The sequence below is a fragment of the Protopterus annectens genome, chromosome 5.part0 (assembly GCF_019279795.1).
Source record: "Protopterus annectens isolate FY-2018-M chromosome 5.part0, PAN1.0, whole genome shotgun sequence".
NCBI classification, from domain to species: Eukaryota; Metazoa; Chordata; order Ceratodontiformes; family Protopteridae; genus Protopterus; species Protopterus annectens.
In genome coordinates this window covers 1,863,373,080-1,863,394,740 of record NC_056735.1, presented here as the reverse complement: position 1 = coordinate 1,863,394,740, position 21,661 = coordinate 1,863,373,080, and the positions used below count along the sequence as shown (strand labels likewise).

Below are 21,661 nucleotides of genomic sequence, written 5' to 3'. Positions count from 1 at the left end.
GATTACTTCATTTCACTTTGAGTAAGCATCACTTGCAGTACAAGGTGCTAACATTCTGTATTTCCCCACTGCACAGAGTTTTCCCCAAAATATTAACCATGGTAGTTGGTGGCTTGTATGAAAAGCATCACCATGTGTTCGCTTATGTGGACAACAGGCCATGATAGCCCCATTGTGTGGCTTTCTGGTACCTTTCCTGGTATGGGTTTTATTGTTGTTGCAGTCTCTGGCAGTGACTTTAAATTGGGCGAAAGTCTTGTTTGATCCCATCTCAAGAGTATTGTTTGTAATCCAATGTTTGATTCCTTCTGTCTCTTTTTGCCTATTCTAGGACTATGAGCAAGTCACTTAGACAGTGGTCTAGGGCAGTTGGGAAATTGGGCTAGGGTTCCATGTAGTTTCCTGGCTAATATGCCTACTTATGAACCTGTGGCCATTCTGCATTGCCAGTTGTTCCAACTTTAAGCATGTGCCCATGATGGCCTTCATTTCCAGACTAGTTGAGGATACACACGCAGAACAAATTTAGAACATGGTACAGCATCTGGGCTCAGTGACCAGTATGATCTTGTTGCTATTTGCACACCTAATGGTGTAGCCAGTGGACTTGATTACTTGAGTACCCATTTCCAGCACTGTCTTTGTATAAAAATTTCCTTTAAAGTATGTGTTTTGTGCAGTGCAGCCACCAAAACTGTCTATGTATTAATTTTATATAAGTTTGTATAATGTGTGTAAATTGCATGCTGCATTTAATTCATTGCTGAAATCATCATATATCTGTGTTATAGCATTATAAATGCTTTTGCTTTAATACGTGTTTTGCACAATTTGAAACTGTATCGGTCAACTTGCAGTTTTGAAGTCAGCAGAATGCTGAACCCAAATCGATCGAGTACACTACAGCAAACAGGTAGTGTAATTCAAGCATTTGGGTTCGACATTGTGCAGGGGGATTGTGGTTCAGTGAGGAATGGGGAATTAGCCCATTTCCTCACTGAAGTGCGATCTTGGAGTTCGTATATTTAATGTGCAGGGGGTGTGGGGGGTGCAGGGGGTGTAGTCCCCCCTGCAAAGCAGTAGTATTAACGTACTGTTGACTGTACAGTTTAACAGTACATTAATGGAGGTGAGTGATGTTACTTTCTGCTATGTCGAATACATTGAACCATGGTTGTCGATGTATGCATTTTTGGTTTGGTTTACTTTTCGGCATTCTGACTTCCACATTTAGAGTAGATAATTTAAACTATCGACCAAAGCGGATTTGAAATGCCAATAGTAAACTGTTTTGCACATTGTTGTAATAAATTTGTATGTGTAACAGTGGAGATTTTCTCCCTGGGCATTTGTTGAAAAGGGGTTATAATTATCAGACAGACTTTCCAAGTAAACAAATGTAAGTAAGTAAGTTAATGAATTATGAACTGTTAGGAGCTGATGGTAGTAGAACCTCCTGTTTGTGTTAAATCCTTGACTTAGAGATGCAGTGTCTCTCTACTGGCACCCACTCTTGTAGCAAAACCTGTCACAGATTCTGACTGAAAATGTTGAGAAAACTTGCTGAGTTTTCAAAACATGTGGAATTTAATCTCTTGAACATCCAGGCTACATATGGTAACATTACAGAGTTTTGTGTGTGTGTGTGTGTGTGTGTGTGTATATATATATATATGTATATATATATATATATATATATATATATATATAGTTATATTTATATAAAAGTCACAGTCTAAAGTGCAGCATAAGAACATAGTCATTGCCCTAAAGGCAAATATTGCTGAAAACTGTTGTACCATTGATGCTGCAGAAGGTCTCCTGCTAAACATGGTGCTGTAAATGTCTCAAACAGTAGAAGTAACTGCAGAAGACAGTAGATGCAGTGACTGCGGGGCAAAGAGCTCACCCAAGTTTTGCTATGGTTCAAGAGATAAGGTCACCCTTAGTAAGCTCTGTATCTTCCAGCTGAAGCAGTGAGTAGTCCTTATAGTCCTCAGGACCTTGGAAGGAATGCAGCAACCATTCTGCTCCTTTATTCAGTCTGGCAGCCAGTCAGTATTTTATTTATTTTACATTTGTTGACCGGGCTAGTCCAACTGGATATATTTCCATTTTCAGCAGAGGCCCGGGGAGAAAAGCTCCACATTTAAACAAAAGGAAATACATTTTAAGCACAAATATCATAATACACATTATTACCTATTTCAAACAAGAATAGTAAGAGTATGAGCAGGGAAAGAGAAATGAAAGAAAGTTATCAAAAGAAAGAAAAGGAAGTTGACTTTCTAGGGAATAAGTAACATCATGATGAACATACTAACATGTTTTCATACCAGGAAGAGAGAGTAAAGATCAAGGAAAGAGAAGCAGCAAAAGTGAGAGAGCAAAATAAGGAGACAAATACTTGTTTGAAAGAGATTTGTAGCCATAAGGAGGAAAGATGAAGAGGAGGAGTTTAAAGAGGTAGAGAAAGAAAGGTGAAGAGAGGAAGCAGGATGGAGAGTAAAGTATGGAGAGAAAGATGGATTAGATGAAGCAAATAACTTTAGTCAGGATTAGAGCAGGGACACATCCAGTGGCTTTTAAGGTAAATTCTGAGTTTTTGTTTAAACAGAACAGTAGATGCAATGGAAGTAAGTTCAGTAGGCAGTTGATTCCAGTGTTTTCCAATAGTATTAGAGAAAAGGGAGTCACCTGCTAGGTTATTGGATTTGGTTAAGGTAACTAGCAGCTTGCTTGATGAACGGAGGGAATTCAGATTAGAGTAGGGGGTTATGAGGTTGGAGAGTATAGGTGTGTTGTGAGGTTGGTAGAATGCTCTTTGGACAAATGTCAGTTGGGAATGAAGCAACATGTTTGACAGTTCAAGCCAGTTAAGTTGCTGCAGATTCAGACAGTGGTGAGCTCTGAAGGGTTTACCAGTGACAAATCTAGCTATATTATTGTATGCGTGGACGATAATTTTGAGAGATTATTTTTCTTAAGGTTAGTATAGATTGGTGAGGCGTAGAGAAGAGTAGAGATAAGATGAGAGTGGGCAAGAGTAGCTTTGGCTTGGGAGGTTAAGAAAGTTTTAATTCTATAGAGAGAGCCGAGTTTCCTGTTTACAGATTTAATGTTATTATTGATATGACAATCAAAGGTAAGGTTGTTGTCAATCGTGACACCTAGCAGTTTGGTATTGGGGTCAGGTGATATAATGGTTCCATTGTTAGATAGGATAGTAAAGTCTAATGTAGGGGATCTGGTAGTGGGCTTAAAGAGTAGGAGGTACAACCTCCTCGCTTCAGCAGAAACTGGCCATCAAAAAACTGGTCCTTTCCTGCTTCAGACAGACTCCAAAGGGGCAGGTACAAACGCCCTAGGGGCAGAGGCCAGGCACAAGGTACATTCAGGTCTAGACAATGTAGAATAAACAAACAAAGTACACAAGGTTGCTGCCCGCTGTACAAAAAGATATACTTTTGACAGTGGACCATAATCAGAGTCAACAATCTGTCAGTGTTTTAGCTCTTCTGTGAACATGCTGACAAAACCCCCTGGAAATATTAACTGCTTTATATCTGACAGATGTTCATCGTGCTGTGCTGCTGCAGTCATCACACTTGGGTTATCCTGCCGTCAGGCGGTCCCGCAGTCTGCCTGAATTCCAAAGCCTTGGTCCGGCGTCAGTTGTCGTCGCTTCTTCCCTGACTTCAGTGCGGCAGGGGTATAAAAAAGGCAGCCGACGCCATTTTCTCCAGTCTTTCTTGCCGTGCGGTGCCCGAAGCAGAAGCAGTTTGCAAGTGCCGGTCGGCCAGCTCCTGAGATTTTCAAACAGAATTTCAGCTGAAGTCTTCTATAAAGCTAAGTACCCCGTTGGGGAAACTTTTCTTGCCTCAGACCGATGTCAGACAAAGTTAATAATTGTATTTCTTGTGGGAAGCAAATACCTCAAGGATTTTCATTCTTATTGTACTCCTTGCCTAGGCCCAGACCACGACGTTTCTGGTTGTCGGTTTTGCGCTAGGTTCAATAAATGCACTATTAAACGTTGGGCTGATACTGCCCGACATTATTTTGGCAGAAAATTCAACTACATTATGTCGTCGGAACCTCCGACAACCACTATGTTTAAAAAACGCAAGGACAAAGACCGGCAGCCTAGACCAGATACCGAGGTCTCGGTTAGGCCTACCATCGGATCTTCGGTATTCAGTGAGGCGCCTACGCAGCCCCTGACTACCACAGATTTAGAAAATACGACTACCTCTCAGAATCTACTGGGCCACTAGAGCCGGTTCCTTCTCAAGTTGTGGACGCCAGCCCTGGCGGCGATTCGGAGACTATGGACAGGCCTTCGGTTTCAGAAGGCGTCTTTAAACCGACGACTCTCTCCGTTAAGTCATATGCTAAGCTTCCAAAGGTTAAGAAACCAGGCCCACAGACTCCCACACAGGCCCCTATGCCTAAAAAACAGATACTCAAAATGGCGGAGGACCTGATTACCCTTATCAGAGGTTCCCAGCCCCCTCCTGACAAAAGGCCTAGACTGGAGGAAGATTTACCTCCTCCTGACCAGGAATCCATTTCCTCAGCAGACTCTGAGGAACAGGATTATACCTTCCCTCTCTATGAAGACTCAGATGCTGAGGAGTCAATTCCCTCTGTTTCCTCCCCTGAAGACTTCTCTTTTGGGGAAACCCTGCACACCATGAGAGAGCATTTCCACTGGGAAGGACAAGATTACTCTGACTCCAAGAAAAGACTTTGTGAGTTGTTTCTTCTACCTCAGCATAGACCCCTAGCCATTCCTCCTGTTTTAGACATTCTGGATGATGTCTGCACTGAATCCAGTCTAAATCCAGATTCCTTACCTCCAGCACCACCTAAACCAAACAGATACCATCGAGTCCCTGACTCTCACAAGTTTTTATATAAAAGCCCTGCTGCAGACCCAGAAACCATTTCCCAGGGTTCCAAAGGGGTTAAGGCCTCTACTGCTAAGAATCCACTACCTGCGGAAAAAGATTCCAGGGCATTAGAAAGATGGGGAAAAAAGTGTATACCTCTGCCACTTTGGCCATGAGGGCATTAAACTGCCAATTCCACATGATTAAATACCAGCAGTACTTGCTTACTCAGTTAAAACAGAAAATGATCCCTCAAACAGATCAACTAGATTTCAAAGGGATGCAAGATTTGTTGCATGCAGCAGAACAAGTGGGAAAACATACCTTGCAGTGTGCTTTTGACTCTTTGGAGGCCTCATGTAGAGCAGCAGTCACAGGGTCTGTAATACGTAGACATGTTTGGCTAAAAGAGCAGACCTTACCAGAACATGTCAAAGCAAAGTTACTGGATGCTCCACTGCAAAAGGATGCATTATTTGGTGTCAAAGCAGAGGAAGTTTTAAAGAAGATGGAAGAAAAGGCAAAATCAATGCAAACAGTTAAAGATTTTTTACAGGTACAACCTCCTCGCTTCAGCAGAAACTGGCCATCAAAAAACTGGTCCTTTCCTGCTTCAGACAGACTCCAAAGGGGCAGGTACAAACGCCCTAGGGGCAGAGGCCAGGCACAAGGTACATTCAGGTCTAGACAATGGCAAACAACAACTCAACGAGGGGAAGACGACAGATCTCAACCCTTCAGAAAACAAACTCAATGACTTTCCTCTTCGCCTGCCAAGCAAAATTGCCCAGGCAGCACCTCTAGGAGGAAAACTGGCTCTTTTCCCACTAAATTGGCACATCATAACAAAGGACAAATGGGTTCTGGATATTATTATCCGAGGCTACAGATTTCATTTTCACACTTTACCACGGATGAGAGGCATGCCAAATCTGCCAACAAACCAATGGGCAGAGGCACAAAAGCAAATTTCACCTCTCATGAACATGAAAGCAATTCAAAAGGTACCTGCAAAAGAGCAAGGTGAAGGATTTTACTCAAGACTGTTTCTAGTACCAAGAAAGGGCAAAGCCTGGAGACCCATCTTAGACCTTTCAATTCTAAACACGTACCTGGACATTCCCAAATTCAAAATGCTCACACTACAGCAGCTTCTTCCCATGCTGGGCAAGGAGTCTTGGCTGGTAACTTTGGACCTCCAAGAGGCATACCTGCATGTCCCTATCAGACAAGATTGCAGAAGATACCTCAGATTTTTGGCAGGCACAACGCATTATCGATTCTCTGCATTGCCCTTTGGCTTATCTACTGCGCCCAGAGTATTCACGAAATGCCTGGCATCAGTAATTGCATACTGCAGACAGCGAGGAATACAAATTTATCCATATCTGGGCGACTGCCTGATCTAAGCGGACAGCAAAGACATCCTACTACAGTATCTGGCATTTGTAACAAATTGCTAAGTTGCCTAGGGTACACAGTAAACAAAAAGAAGTCAAAACTAATACCCGCACAAGAAATAATTTTCCTGGGTGCCAGCTTGAATACAATGGCCCAAATGGCTTACCTCACGCCAGACGAGCAAAAACAACTGGCTCAGTACTTCAAAAAGATGGCAACTTCTACCCAGCTCACTGCAAGGAAATTCCTGCAGGCATTGGGGTACGTGGCATCCTGCATTCAACTAATTGCATATGCAAGGCTGCATATGAGAAAACTACAATGGTACCTAAAAAGTGTATGGTCCCAACACAGACACAGCCTCGAAGCAAGTACAACTCTCATTCCCTGCCTTCAAAAAGAGTTTCTATGGTGGGCTCAAGCTTGCCAAGCAAACAAGGGCCTTCCTTTTGTCTCACCTCCAGCAAACCAAACCTTGACAACAGATTCATCAGACTACGCCTGGGGTGCACACATGGCAGGACAATGCATACAGGGCAAATGGTCTGCAAACCAAAGGCAACTACACATCAATCAAAAGGAGATGCTAGCTGTAAAAAAATGCACTAACAGCTTTCAAGGACCTCTTGCATCCAGGACAACTTCTACTAAGGACGGACAACACCACAGTTATGTGGTACATAAACAAACAAGGAGGAACGCACTCCTACCCACTATGCAGACAGGCAATGGACTTGTGGAACACAGCATTAACTTACCAAGTACATCTGCAAGCACAATTCCTGCCAGGAAAAGAAAACATTTTGGCAGACAAATTAAGCAGAAATTTGACAGACCCTCACGAGTGGAGACTACACCCACAAGTATTCTCAATAATAACTCAAAGTGGGTAGGAGTGTGTTCCTCCTTGTTTGTTTATGTACCACATAACTGTGGTGTTGTCCGTCCTTAGTAGAAGTTGTCCTGGATGCAAGAGGTCCTTGAAACTAAGAGCTCTCATAAAATCATCCAAGGCAAATTTTGAGAGAAAAATCGCCAAGGACTCAAAAGACAATCATAAGGCCTTCTTTAGCTATGTTAGAAACCTAGGAGGAAACTCCCAGATATGCTCAGAATTAGTTCAAAATGATGTGAAGATTACTGAACCTACACACATTGCCAACATACTGGCTGACAGGTTCAGTGCAAACGTCTCCCTCCCCCCAAAAGGAGAGATATCTATACCAGAGGATTGTAGCCCCCAAACATCTCCAACACCCAGGTGAGAACTGCTCTCTCCAAAGCAAAAAACACAGCATCCATGGGACCGGATGGTGTCCCCGGCTGTGTGCTCCACGAACTCAATGAGGAATTAAACCCGCAGTTAGGACAGCTGTTTAATCTTAGCCTCACCTCAGGATACGTACCCAAGGAGTGGCGTACGGCGACTGTGGTCCCACTTCACAAGGGCGGTGCCTCCACCTACCCTGGAAATTACCATCCCATTAGCTTGACAAGCCTTATCTGCAAAGCCATGGAGAGGATCATAATGGAACTCATAAATAAAGACATAGGGAACTTGCAGACTTTGGATCCAACTCAGTTTGGCTTTGTCAAAGGCAGATCATGCCTTTTAAACTTGGTTGACTTTTTCGAGACAGTCACCAAGGCCATTGATGAGGGAAAGGCAGTCCATACAGCCTACCTTGACCTGGCAAAGGCCTTCGACACAATACCCCACTCAGGTATCATCGAAAAACTCATCAGCTTGAATGTAAACCCATACATCACAAGATGGGTTGCAAACTGGCTAAGTGACAGAACCCACAGGGTCAGAGTTGCTGGAGCCATGTCAGACTCAAAGCCTGTCACAAGTGGTGTCCCACAAGGATCAGTCCTGGGCCCACTCTTGTTCGGCATCTACTTTTCTGAAGTACAAGCAAACACAGGAGGGTTATGGCTGACAAAGTTTGCAGATGACTGCAAACTGGGCACCATAGTCGAAAACACATCTGACACAGATATCCTTCAGAAGGGCCTCACAGAAACGGATAACTGGTGCCAGAGCCATGGCCTAAAGTTAAATGCCAAGAAATGCATAGTCATACCCTTCGGGAAAAACAAGGTTACCCCTAGCTACCATATAGGCAGCAATCCACTGAGCACAGAAGAAGTCATCAGGGATCTGGGGACCCAGGTTGACAGTAGCCTTTCATTTGACACTCATGTTGCTAAAGTAGTTAGGAAAACCTTCTACATTGCCCACCTGATCATGAAGGGATTCACATCTAGATCAAGGGAGGTCATCGTCCCCTGTACTCATCACTCATTAGACCTATGATTGAGTACAATGCCCCATTCGAATGTATCTGACCCGACACCTGCATCAGCTGGAAAGGCCCCAAAAGTTCCTCACCAAAAGGATAAAGGGTCTCAAAATATGTCTTATGCTGCCCGACTGAAAGAACTCCAGCTCTATTCAGTCTCATACCGCTTGCTCAGAGGTGACCTGTGCCTGACATATAAGGCCATGTCAAACCCTGATTTGATGAATATGCTTCACCTCAAAAAATCTAGATCCCTCAGAACCACAAGGGCGGGAGACTTAAACCTTGACACGGTTATTAATAGAACGTGCTGGAGGGACAGATTCATCACCCAGAGACTCCCTATGCTGTGGAACAAAATCCCGGTACATGTGAGGCAGAGCACCTCGCTGGCCTTGTTCAAGAGGAATCGACCAATGGATGGGGGATCGCAGATATACCCCAGGGATTACTTCAGTGTCACTGCTTGACAGAGGCACAGCAAAATAATAGGCATAGTTTTATTCAAACTAAAGGGGTGGCGAAAGCCAAATAACTATGGGCTAGGCTTATAAATGCCCTTGGGCAGATAGCCTAGTACGAACCTATGAACCTATGACCACCAGACATAGATCTGTTTGCCTCAACCAACAATTGCCAGCTACAAAAATTTTGCACAAGGACTTATCATCCCCTGGCCTGGAAAGTGGATGCCCTATCATTCAGTTGGACAGCATTGTCAGTCTACGCCTTCCCACCTCTGCCTCTACTGACCCAGGTATTACTGAAAGCCAGATCAGAGAGACCACAGATGATACTCATTGCTCTGGACTGGCCACGTCAACAGTGGTACCCACTACTACGAAACTTGACTCGCAGCCCTCCATGGATCTTACCTCAATTCCCTCTGCTGTTAACCCAACAAAACTCTCAGATCCTTCACAGTCAACTAAGGACCTTAAATCTAGCTGCATGGAAAATACCTTAAATTATCAAACAACACTTCTCTTAAAGGACGTCCAGAATGTCATTTTGGAGGCCAGGAGGCACAGCACCAGAAAAACTTACTCAGATAAATGGAAAAGATTTTGTGTATGGAGCCAGGCCAGAAGCCTAAATCCTGGCATCCCAAATATTCCGCACAAGAATACTCCAGTATCTACCTGAGATGCTACACAAAGGCCTTTCTTTCTCATCCATAAAGATCCATGCTTCAGCCATTTCAGCTCAATATGATACTAGTTCTCCCATTTTCTCTCATCCTTTGCTAAGGCAGTTTCTCAGAGGGGCAAAAAATATAAGACCCCCCAGAAAACCACCAACTCTAACTTGGGATCTAAATTTTGTTCTGGAAAAGTTAACAATTCCTCCTTTCGAACCAGCCTTTTCAGCAGAGCTTCAATACTTGTCATGGAAGACAGCCCTGCTGCTGGCTATCACCTCAGCATGCAGAGTCTCAGAACTGCAGGCACTTATGGCAGTGGAAACTTTCATAATTTTCCATCAGGACAGAGTATCTTTACGCACCAAAACTTCCTTCATGCCAAAGGTAGTATCCAGTGTGGCTCTCAATCAGACCATACACTTGCCCACCTTTTATCCAAACCCACAGAATAAAGGAGAAAGACTCCTTCACTCTTTGGACATTCACAGACAGTTGCGTTACTATTTGGACAAGACAAAGGCCTTCAGAAAATCTGACCAACTCCTTGTATCCTATGCACCAGGCTCAGAAGGAAGGCTATTTCAAAACAGACCATCTCCAAATGGATAGCACATTGCGTCCGCTTTTGCTACTTACACCACGGGAAAATAGTGCCTGCTAGTATTAGGTCTCACTCTACCAGGGCTACAGCAACCTCAGCAGCCTTCCTCCGAGGAGTCCCAACAAAGGACATTCTGGAGGCAGCTACCTGGAGTTCAGTGCACACCTTCACCAAGCATTACCACCTTCCTCTATACTCAAAAACCAGAGCTGGGTTTGCCACTGCAGTTCTGCAGGGCATCTTAGCTGCACCTAACCCAGTTTAGCACCTACCACCCAACCATAGCTTTGCTACTCTACCCAAGTGTGATGACTGCAGCAGCATAGCACGATGAACATAGTACAGTTTTGTACCTACCATAAATGTAGATGTTCGAGTGGTTATGCTGCTGCAGTCCAGGTTACCCTCCCTCCATCCCCTCTACCTAACAAGGCTTTTCTTATTCCTCCATGTACTTCAGTCTTTGGGATGCATGTCTATATGGTGTATTTGCTTACAACTAGTACCATTGTTTTGCACTAAGGTATGTTTTGCAAGCTTCTTATTTTGCCTTCTTAGTTTGGGGCACCTGACATCTGGGGCAAGAAAAACTGAAGAAAATGGCGTCGGCTGCCTCTTTTAAACCCCTGCCGCACTGACGTCAGGGAAGAAGCGACGACAACCGACGCCGGACCAAGGCTTTGGAATTTAGGCCGACTGCGGGACCGCCTGACGGCAGGATAACTCAAGTGTGATGACTGCAGCAGCATAACCACTCGAACATCTACATTTATGGTAGGTACAAAACTGTACTTTTTCTGGGACTGTCTGCAAACTACATTTTTGCTGCTTTTGCTGATTCTGTATAAATGCCTTAATCTCCAGAATGGTTTAGCTCCTTTTTTTGAACTTTCATGGAATGTTACTGGTTTGACTGTTTATAAAATACGCCCTTGTATTACTCTTCCACCTTAAAAGGCAGACAGCACATATATTTTTAATTTTAATTAAAAAATATTTTTTAATGTTGTTTTCTGCTTCAACATATATTAAAAACGTCCCTTTTTATGCAGAAGTACATATCTCCTTTAGGCCTGAGGTTGCAATAACATTATACATTTATGTTTTTAATAGGGCTAATATGTTTTACTCTGGAAAAAAAAAAAAAAACAGAAGCTGCAGTTATTTTCAAGTCATTGTTTTGCAAATGCTATAGTCTGTACATTTCCAAAAGCCATTCTGGTTTGAATTTCACCCTGAATTTAAATGATTGTGCATGTCTACCGGTTCAAGTTATGCTGATGAAATTTCTACACATGTCCCTTGGGTAGTTATCCCTTATATCGCATACCACTTGACCTAATAGCAGATAGAGGTAATCATACAGAATGTCAAATGTGAGCATGTCTGTCAAAACTAATAAACTATGCATATTTTGCTATAACAGAGAGTTATGTCATTTTGAGAAGACTGTTATTTCCTTGCTTCATAAGAACATGTTAATGGTAATGCTATGAGTTAGACATAAACTGAGTTTGTCAGCCTGAAAAACTGCAAAATGCATGTTTGTTGATAGCCGAATAGCCAAAAAAAAACACAGGACACCCACGTGGCTACGTTACGAGTACTGGTAGTAACCTAGCATCAACAAACACAAAAATTTGCTGCCTAAGAAAACTAAGGTGAGGTCCCAACAATGGAAAAGCACCCTCCTCGGCCTCAACAAGCAAATAAGACAACATGTCATATCCTCTAAGGGTAACTTTGAGAAAAACTTAGCAATCACAGCCAAGGATAATCATAACACCTTTTACAGCTGCGTACATAGCTTAAAAGGTAGGACCCAAGCACATGCTGAACGAGTGATTAAACAGTATCACACACACTGATCCCTCAGAGATAGCAAACCTGCTTGTGGACAGATTTGGTGAAAATTTCACTCCGTTATCCCCTCCAAGCTTATCACAAACCTTGCCCCCCCCCCCCCCCCCCACACACACACATATCTGAAGAGCAGGTCATTAAAGCCTTGTCTAAGGCAAAAAACACAGCCTCTATGGGACCAGACAACATCCCAGACTGTCTTCTTAACAAACTAAAGTATGAACTAGCATCACTGTTAAGTACCCTACTCAATCACAGCCTAACTACTGGCTTTTTTCCTGCGGAATGGAGAACAGCAACAGTTATCCCCCTCCATAATGGTGGCTTAGCAACAGACCCAGGGAATTTTAGGCCCATAAGTCTGAACAGCCTCATCTGTAAAGACATGGAATGTATCATCATGGACCTCATAAATAAAGACATATATACCTCGACTTGGCAAAGGCCTTTGACACAATCACACACTCGGGCATTACCAATAAACTTAGCAAACTGAATGCAAACCACTTTGTTGTAAGATGGGTTCCCAAATGGCTCAGAAACCAGACACACATTATAATTCTTCAGGAGGGTCTTACGCAGACCAGTCACAATCGCATCTGAATGCAAAGAAATGCATCATCATTCCCTTTGGTAAAAACAATGTCCCTTCACACTATCAAATTAACAACAATACCCTATGTACGTACGAAATGGTAAGAGATATGGGATCACAAGCAGACTGGGATCTTAACTTTGACCACCATGTGTCTACTGTGGTAAGGAAGGCTTTTTACATAGCACACTTGATTAACAAAGGCATCACCTCTAGAGCAAAAGAGGTTATAACCCCTCTGTACTAGTCAGTAATCAGGCCCATAATTGAGTATAACACCCCTCTTTGCATGTACCGTACAAAGTACCTGCAGCAATTGGAGAGACCTCAGAAGTTCCTAACTAAGAACATCAATGGACTAAAGCACATGCCTTACAGAGACCGACTAAAGTCCTTGTCACTGTAGTCAGTATTGAATAGACTTCTTTGGGGGAGGTTGTGTCTGGCTTACAGAGCAATCTCCGACCTAAAACCAGTGAATGTGCTGCACATCTGTAAATCAATTGGGACTAGAGCTGCCCTTTCCAGGGACCTAAATACGTTGTGCGATTTGAATAGGAAGTGCTGGAGGGACAAATTTGTCTCCCAGTGACTGTCACATCTTTGGAACAGGCTGCCAATTCATGTGAAGCACAGCACCTCTATGACACTGTTCAAAAGGAACTCGAATGAGTGGATGGGGCACTGTGAATTCTTACCAGGAATAGTGGCAACAACTCTCCTATACATGGCCAGTCATTAATAAAGACAATCTTAAGTATTGACTTGAGTATCTATGGTATTACATTGGGATGAAACAGCTAGGCTTGAAATGACCTCCGGGTTTAATGCCTAGTAACCTCCTATGATCCTGTAGTGACTTTTACAAACCGTTGAGGTATTAGTGTTAAAAACAGGCAACCTGTTAGTTCCTGCTTTGTTGTGAATAAATATTTCAGGAATTATTATCTTTGCATCATCAGCACCTTCTCGTACCTCTGAAAAGGGACTTGTGATACTGTCTAAAAGAAATGGCAGAATTTTTGGGGCCTTTAATAATAATGTTTTTCAACACCATTGTCTTGTATAGCTTTTGTTTCTGCACACAATTGCACATCACCCACCAGGTAACAGCAACAGCTCCTTACATTAATATAGTTTATCCTTATTTCACTGGATCATCAAAAATTGAATGCTGCATGCAAAGGTCGCCAACTGCATAACTGATGCCGCAAGGAATTAATACTGTTTGTCAATAACGGACATCTCAGCAATCATTGTATGAGATAGGCTGTGCTTCCTCAAGCATCCTATGCGCAGTGGTCTATGTTTCTTCTCAACCCAGGCAGTTGTCATCTGTACGATACATCAGCAGTCAAGAGCAAGTGGCAGAAATGGTTTAATTATCAACTTTTCTAACTCACAGTGTAACAGCAAACAAAACTTCACAGTAATCAACTGGCAAATGAACCAAGATATTTGGAGCAAATAAGAAGGGAAAGGTAGAATGGGAAGAGGCCAAGAATTCATTTGGACCGCAGGCTAGAGATTGCGTTCCCTATCAAAGAGTGATATTAGAGTTTAGGCAAAGAGAAAGGAGTAGGTGGATCTGAAGCGAAAGACCAGCACTGGTAGATTTTTTAGTAGAATCTACAACAGAAGCTACTGTTGAAAAGGGAAAATAAGTAGGGTGTGTATAACTATAGGAATTGATCAGAAGAGGTTGGAAAGGATTGGAAAGAGACATTAGATAAGCAATTCCCAAAGAAACAATGGGAGGGTATACGCATGACTTCCAAATATGCAACAAAGTCAAAGATTTAGGATCTTTGCTTGGAAGTGTTTGCATAGATGTTTTTATACCCCAAGCAGACTCCAAAGAATTTTTCCTCAGGTAGACTGGAAATGTTGGAGGTGTGATGGGGAAGAAAGAGGTAATTGGGGATGTATTTTTTGGAAGTGTTAAGAGTTGGCGGACTTTAAAAGTTCCTTGCAGTGTATGGGACTTGTGGTCCCACACACAGTATATCATTGCTGTTCAGGAGAAGCAACTGAGAAAAGAAAATCTCCATTGCTGTTTTTTTTTTTTCCTGCCATTATAACTTTTTAGTTCAAGAAACCTGAACAAAGCCCAACATAATGGGGAACAAAGGTCCATAAATAGGGACAAATTTTAAATATTGCACTTATAAATTTAAAAAGTTTCTGGAGTGAGAGGTTTTGTGTTCGCCTACATTTTCTGAAGGATATGAAGCCTAAACCTCAAATGACCTGCATTGTTTAATGACTTCAGTCCCCACTGGCTTGCCAGAAAACTACATTTTTATGAGGAAAAGACCAAAACTATGAAGCAAAAATCTGGACATTTTGTGAAAATGATGATATAAATAAACCAAAAAAAAAAAAAAAAACTGAACTCCAAAAACCAAACTGTTCTGTAAACATACAAGTTTTATTACCAATCTGATACCTCAGCTGTTCGCCTTATCAGGATATGACATCACAGCTTTAGAATTGCTTTTATGCAGGTAGACCCCAGTTAATTACAAAAATAAAAACTAATTTAGCAACCATTAAATAAATAAGGTGGTGCAGTGATTAGGGTTGTCTCCTCACAGCAAGAGGTTCTCCAGTTCTATTCTCAACTGGAGTGCCTTCTGTGCAGAGTCTGCATGTCCTCCCTGCGGTCACGTGGGTTTCCTCCGGGTACTCCGGTTTCCTCCCACATTCCAAAGACATGCAGTAGGTCGATTGGACACAATAAAATTGGCCGTAGGTGAATGTGTGCATGAGTGAGTGGTGCATATGAAGTACTGCGGCAAGGCTAGCCATCTGGTGGTATAAGTCTTGGCTTGAGATGATTGTCAGTGCAGAAGAGACACCCCAACCCCATGTGCAAAATGGAAAAAGGTGTTGAGGATGGATGGATGAACAGTGATACCCAATAAATACAATGATTAAAATAATTGAACCATCACAGAAAAATGTTTTACAAAATTACAGAATATTTTTATGTACATAAGTCAACTTCCTGATTTAAACCCCTAGGAAATTATGAAGGCTGTGCCAGTATACTGAAAAAAAATACTAAAACTGTGATGTCATATCCTGAAAAGGCAAATAGCTGAGGTACCAGATTGGTAATAAAACTTGTATGCTTGCAGAACAGCTTGGATCGTTTTTTTTGAGTTCAGTGGACAGGTATAACTGTCAAGATTTTGGTATGGACAGCACAGTAATACAAGGAAAATCAGGTGCATTTGTTTTACTTCAGTTTTTCAGAACGTTCCTGATTTTTCTTGCATTTTTATTCTGTTTCCTAAGCATATGCCAATAGAAAGTCTCGCCGCACAATGGTACTTCAGACGTCAGACTTTTTTTCTATTGATATATGCTCTATTTAAAGTTTGCTTTTGAATATTAATGAGCTGTTATTGTATAATCATCATGCTATGCAACTTGTACTTACTGTTGATGTTCTTAATAACTTATTGTAGATAGCCTACTTTTGACATTTGGCAGTCAGTTATGTGGCACACAGCATGCTGCTTGTAACCTAAGTGACCCTTGTCAACTAATCACCCTATTACAGTATTCATTCCATGCCAGACCAACAGCAAGTGAACATTTGCCAGATGTAGTCTCCTGCAATTATAAGAGCTTCACTGCACTGAAGGTACTGTTGATCTCAGTAATTACATAAAACCTGTGTCGTCAGTGTTGCAGACTGAAGGGTAGTTAACATCTTTCACATTACTTACAGTATCAACAGGCTGCAGCATGTAGGTGTTTAATACCCCAGTCTCCATCGGCTCCATTTTTTAATAACTATTTTATCCATTTCAGGGTTAACTGGAACCAGTAGTCATACTAGGAGGCAATGGGGGCATATAGCAGGAATCAGTACTGGCTGCAGTGCCAGTCTATTGCAAGATATGCATGCACACACAACCACACACACACACCACATATGACTTAAAGCCTTTTCACATCTGTATGTCCTTGGATGTCAGAAGAAACTGCAGCCTTCAGCAAAAGTCCATATGAGCATAGTAAAGAAATGCATAATCCACACAGAAGGCACTAAGACCAAGAACTGAACTGGAGAACAAGGAGCTGAGCACTGTATCACTGTCCCAACCGTACTGTAATCTCTGGATTGCAAATAATGAGGCATACTAACATTCAACAAGCATCCGCACCATTAGGAATGCAGGTCCACTCCATTTTTCAGTAGTAGAATTGGTGTGCAGTTCATTTTCACATAACCTTTTTCTCTCCTTTCTTTGATTGAATCTTCTTCTTCTCTTTCGGCTGTTCCCGGTAGGGGTTGCCACAGCGGATCATCTGTTTCCATTTCTTCCTGTCCTCTGCATCTTGCTGTGTCACACCAACCCACCTGCATGTCCTCTCTCACCACATCCATAAACCTTATCTTAGGCCTTCCTCTTTTCCTTTTACCTGGCAGCTCCATCTTTAGCATCCTTTTTCCAATATACCCAGCATCCCTCCTCAGCACATGTCCAAACCAACGCAGTCTCGCCTCTCTGACTGTCTCCAAACTTTCCAACCTGAGTTGACCCTCTAATATACTGATTCCTAATCTTGTCCATTCTTGTCACACCCAGTGCAAATCTTAACATCTTTAACTCTGCCACTTCCAGCTCTGACTCCTAGTGCCACCGTCTCCAAACCAAACAACATAGCTGGTCCTAACTACCCTCTTGTAGACCTTCCCTTTTACTCTTACTGGTACCCGTCTGTCACAAATCACTCCTGACACTCTTCTCCACCCATTCCACCCTGCCTGTACTCTCTTCTTCACCTCTCTTCCACACTCACCATTACTCTAAACTGTTGATCCCAAGTACTTAAACTCATCCACCTTTGTCAACTCTACTCCCTGCATCCTCACCATTCCTCTATCCTCCCTCTCATTCACACACTTATATTCTGTCTTAGTCCTGCTGACCTTCATTCCTCTCCTCTCTAGGGCATATCTCCACCTCTCCAGGGTCTCCTCAACCTGGTCCCTACTCTTACTGCAGATCGCAATGTCATCTGCAAACATCATAGTCCATGGGGCCTCCTGTCTGAGCTCGTCTGTCAACCTGTCCATCACCATTGCAAATAAGAAAGAGCTCAGCGCTGATCCTTGATGTAATCCCACCTCCACCTTAAACACATCTGTCACTCCCACTGCAGATCTCACCACAATCACACTACCCTCGTACATATCCTGTACCACTCTTACATACTTCTCTACCACTCCCGACTTCCTCATACAGTACCACAACTCTCTAGGCACCCTATCATATGCTTTCTCCAAGTCCACAAAGACACAATGCAGCTCCTTTTGACCTTCTCTATATTTCTCCATCAACACTGTCAGAGCAAACATCGCATCTGTAGTGCTCTTTCCCAGCATGAAACCATACTGCTAATCACTAATCACCTTCCTTCTTAACCTAGCTTCCACTACTCTTTCCCATAACTTCAAGCTGTGACTGATCAGTTTTATCCCTCTGTAGTTACTACAGCTCTGCACATCACCCTTATTCTTAAAAATAGGTACCAAAACACTTTTTCTCCACTCCTCAGGCATCCTCTGACTTTCCAAGAATTCATTAAACAATCTGGTTAAAAGCTCACTGCCATTTCTCCTAAGCACCTCCATGCTTCCACTGGTATGTCATCTGGACCAACAGCTTTTCCATTCTTATTCCTCTTCATAGCTGTCCTTACTTCCTCCTTGCTAATCTGTTTCACTATCCCCACATCTTCCAACCATTTCTCTGTCTCATTCTCTTCATTCATCAGCCCCTCAAAGTACTCTTTCCGTCTGATCACCACACTCTCCTCACTTGAGTAGGTTTCCCTCATTATCCTTTATCACCCTTATCTGCTGCATATTTTTCCCAGCTCGGTCCCTCTGTCTAGCCAATGTGTACAGGTCCTTTTCTCCCTCTTTAGTGTCCAACCTTTCATACAACTCTACATATGCCTTATCCTTAGCCTTTGCCACCTCTCTCTTTGCCATGCTCCTCATCTCCTTATACTCCTGTCTACTTTCTTCATCTGTCTGACAATGTCACTTCTTCTTCGCCATCCTCTTCCTCTGTATACTCTCCTGTACTTCCTCATTCCACCACCAGGTCTCCTTGTCCTCCTTCCTCTGTCCAGATTTCACTGCCCCCCCAGTGCCTCTTTTAACTCTTCCCTGAACTCCATCTCACAATCACCCTTTTTCAGCTTCCACCATTTGATCCTTGGCACTGGTCTCACACTTGTCCTCCTCTTCTTGATCACCAACGTCAGCCTACAGACCACCATTCTGTGCTGCCTAACTACACTTTCACCTGTCACCACTTTACAGTCTCCAATCTCCTTCAGACTGGCCTTCCTGCATAGGATATAATCCACCTGTGTGCATCTTCCTCCACTCTTGTACGTCACCCTATGCTCCTCCCTCTTCTTAAAATACATATTCACCACTGCCATGTCCATCCTTTTCGCAAAATCCACTACCATCTGACCTTCTGCATTCCTCTCTGCTCCAATCACCAGTCTCTCACCCTTGGGTACACTCACCACCACTTCATCCAACTCACTCCAAAATTAAACTTTCTCATCCATTGCACACCCAACCTGCGGAGCGTATGCACTAACAACATTCATCATTACACCATCAATTTCTAGCTTCATAAACATCACTCCATCTTGACACTCTTCACCTCCTAAACACTCTTGGCTTACTGTTCCTTCAGGATAACCCCTACCCCATTTTTCCTCCTATTCACACCATGCTAGAACAATTTGAACCCGCCTCCTATACACCTGGCCTTACTCCCCTTCTATCTGGTCTCTTGCACACACAGTATATCAACCTTCCTTCTCTCCATCATATCAGCTAGCTCTCTCTCTCTCTCTATATATATATATATATATATATATATATATATATATATACCAGTCATAGTGCCAACACTCAAAGTTCCTACCCTCACTCCTAGCCTTCCTCCTCTCTTTCTGGTTTCGGGCATGCCTTCCTGCTCTTCTTCTCCTTCTGCCATTAGCCCAGTTTCTGCCAGCACCCTGTTGGCTAACAGTACTGGTGGCGGTCATTGTTAACCTGGGCCTTGACCGATCCAGTATGGAAATCTGTATTGTTGTCCGCATATGTTATTTGGCAGAGGTTTTACACCCAATGCCCTTCCTGACGTAACCCTCCCCATTTATCCAGGCTTGGGACTGGCATAAAGAAATGCACTGGCTTGTGAGTAGCAGATTAAATTCTACTATGTTGCAAAAATTGAAAATCACGAATCAGCATCAGCTGTAGTGTCATTTAAAACAAAAGCTTGAAGAGTTATAACAAACGAGTGTAACAGAAATAAGAGCACATGAATATAGATTGTATAGCACTTGAGTACCTATCCCATCACAACAGTAACCGCCTTATAAGAGCAAACTCATGTTTTGAATAAAGGTAGTGATGGTCAGTTTGAAGACTGTAGTGTTGGAAGATTTCTGTAGTGCTCCAAGTTAATGTTCTTACTTTATTAAAATGTTGCAGTTTCATTGGTTATCAGGTAAGTGCAGATTAAGTAGCTGCTTGCTAAGCTCTAGGTGTGGAGCACTTGAGTCTCTAGCTTGAACAGGTGTATACTTTAGATCATAGTTGAATTACAGATGAGCAGTACTCAAAACAGAATATATATATATATATATATATGTATGTATATTTAGCAGTGGTTATTTATACCTTCTTTGCAGTGAGCAAGTGGATTTGCAGTTACCCAGCACTGAAGATCATTACTTAGCACCTGCAGTGTCTGATATTCCATTTGAACCTGAAGTCAAGTTCAAGGAGAAGACCATCACCTCTTTGGGAGAGAATTCAGGGGGAGACGCGGTGTTTCGAAAGAGGAAGATGGAAAATGGAAAATCAAGAAATCTAAGACGAAGAGAGGACAATGCATGATACATTAGTGTTTGTGTGTGCGTGCGTGTGTGTGTGTATTTTAATAGAAGTGACTGGAGTAGAACAGGCACATTGCTTTTTAATACTTCATGAATTTTAAAATGAGACAGCAGGTGAACACTCTGAAATTCATTACAACACATAAAATTGGAGAAATGGTGTAAACTCTTACGTTCTTGCTTTTATATCCATTTATTTTGTTTTATTATTATTATTTTATTGTTTAATATCCTTAGGAAATTATTTGCATTTCTTGATAATGCTTGTCTGCACACTGTAACTTGCCCAACAGATCACATTTCAGTGGCATACCATGCAATCTGTAGAAAAGAAACTAAACCTGAAGAAATGTTTGCAACATATTTATCACATGCTAGTGATGTATTGTGTTCTCATTTAAAAAGTTGAGCCATACAAGCTTCCCACCGCCAAGTTTGTTCTGCTTTAGCGAGTAGGTTACATAGTAAACATGTAATCATACTGGTGAAAAATAAATATTCACAAAAATTAGTCTTTAACAGTCATCATTTTGTCATTAGGTCTGTCTTGTAAACTTTGTAAATCAATTTTTCGCATTGGCTGCAGAACTTCTATAAATAAGCTTTGTATTTATACAAATACAAATCTGTATAGAAGGCTGTCAGTGGACTCATTTCCATTAATTCTGGCTCTGGGCTTTGAGGTAAAGTAATGGTTGTGAGAGAGAGAGTCACTGTGCTGTTCTATGTTAGTGTATGACAGAGTAAGCTACTGCTTACTTGTTAGCCAGCAATGGCAAGATTTTATGGCTTCCATTTCATTTTTTCCAACATTGTAGCATTTAACGTACTAGACAGTGTATGTTTTAAGGACATGATGCAAACAGGCAGGATTTTGACATTTGTGGTTGTAGG

The 21,661-nt window shown here is 42.3% G+C and overlaps 1 protein-coding gene across 1 annotated transcript in view; it reads left to right on the top strand.

Moving 5' to 3' along the window:
* The window catches only part of WBP4 (WW domain binding protein 4), a 1,129,068-nt gene extending 1,107,790 nt beyond the window's left edge, over positions 1–21,278 (top strand). Inside the window, exon 10 of the mRNA XM_044072046.1 lies at positions 20,561–21,278. Within this exon, the coding sequence (XP_043927981.1) occupies positions 20,561–20,768 (208 nt within the window). The 3' untranslated portion in view covers positions 20,769–21,278. The remainder of the gene's footprint in view (positions 1–20,560) is intronic.
* Positions 21,279–21,661: the final 383 nt, after the last annotated feature.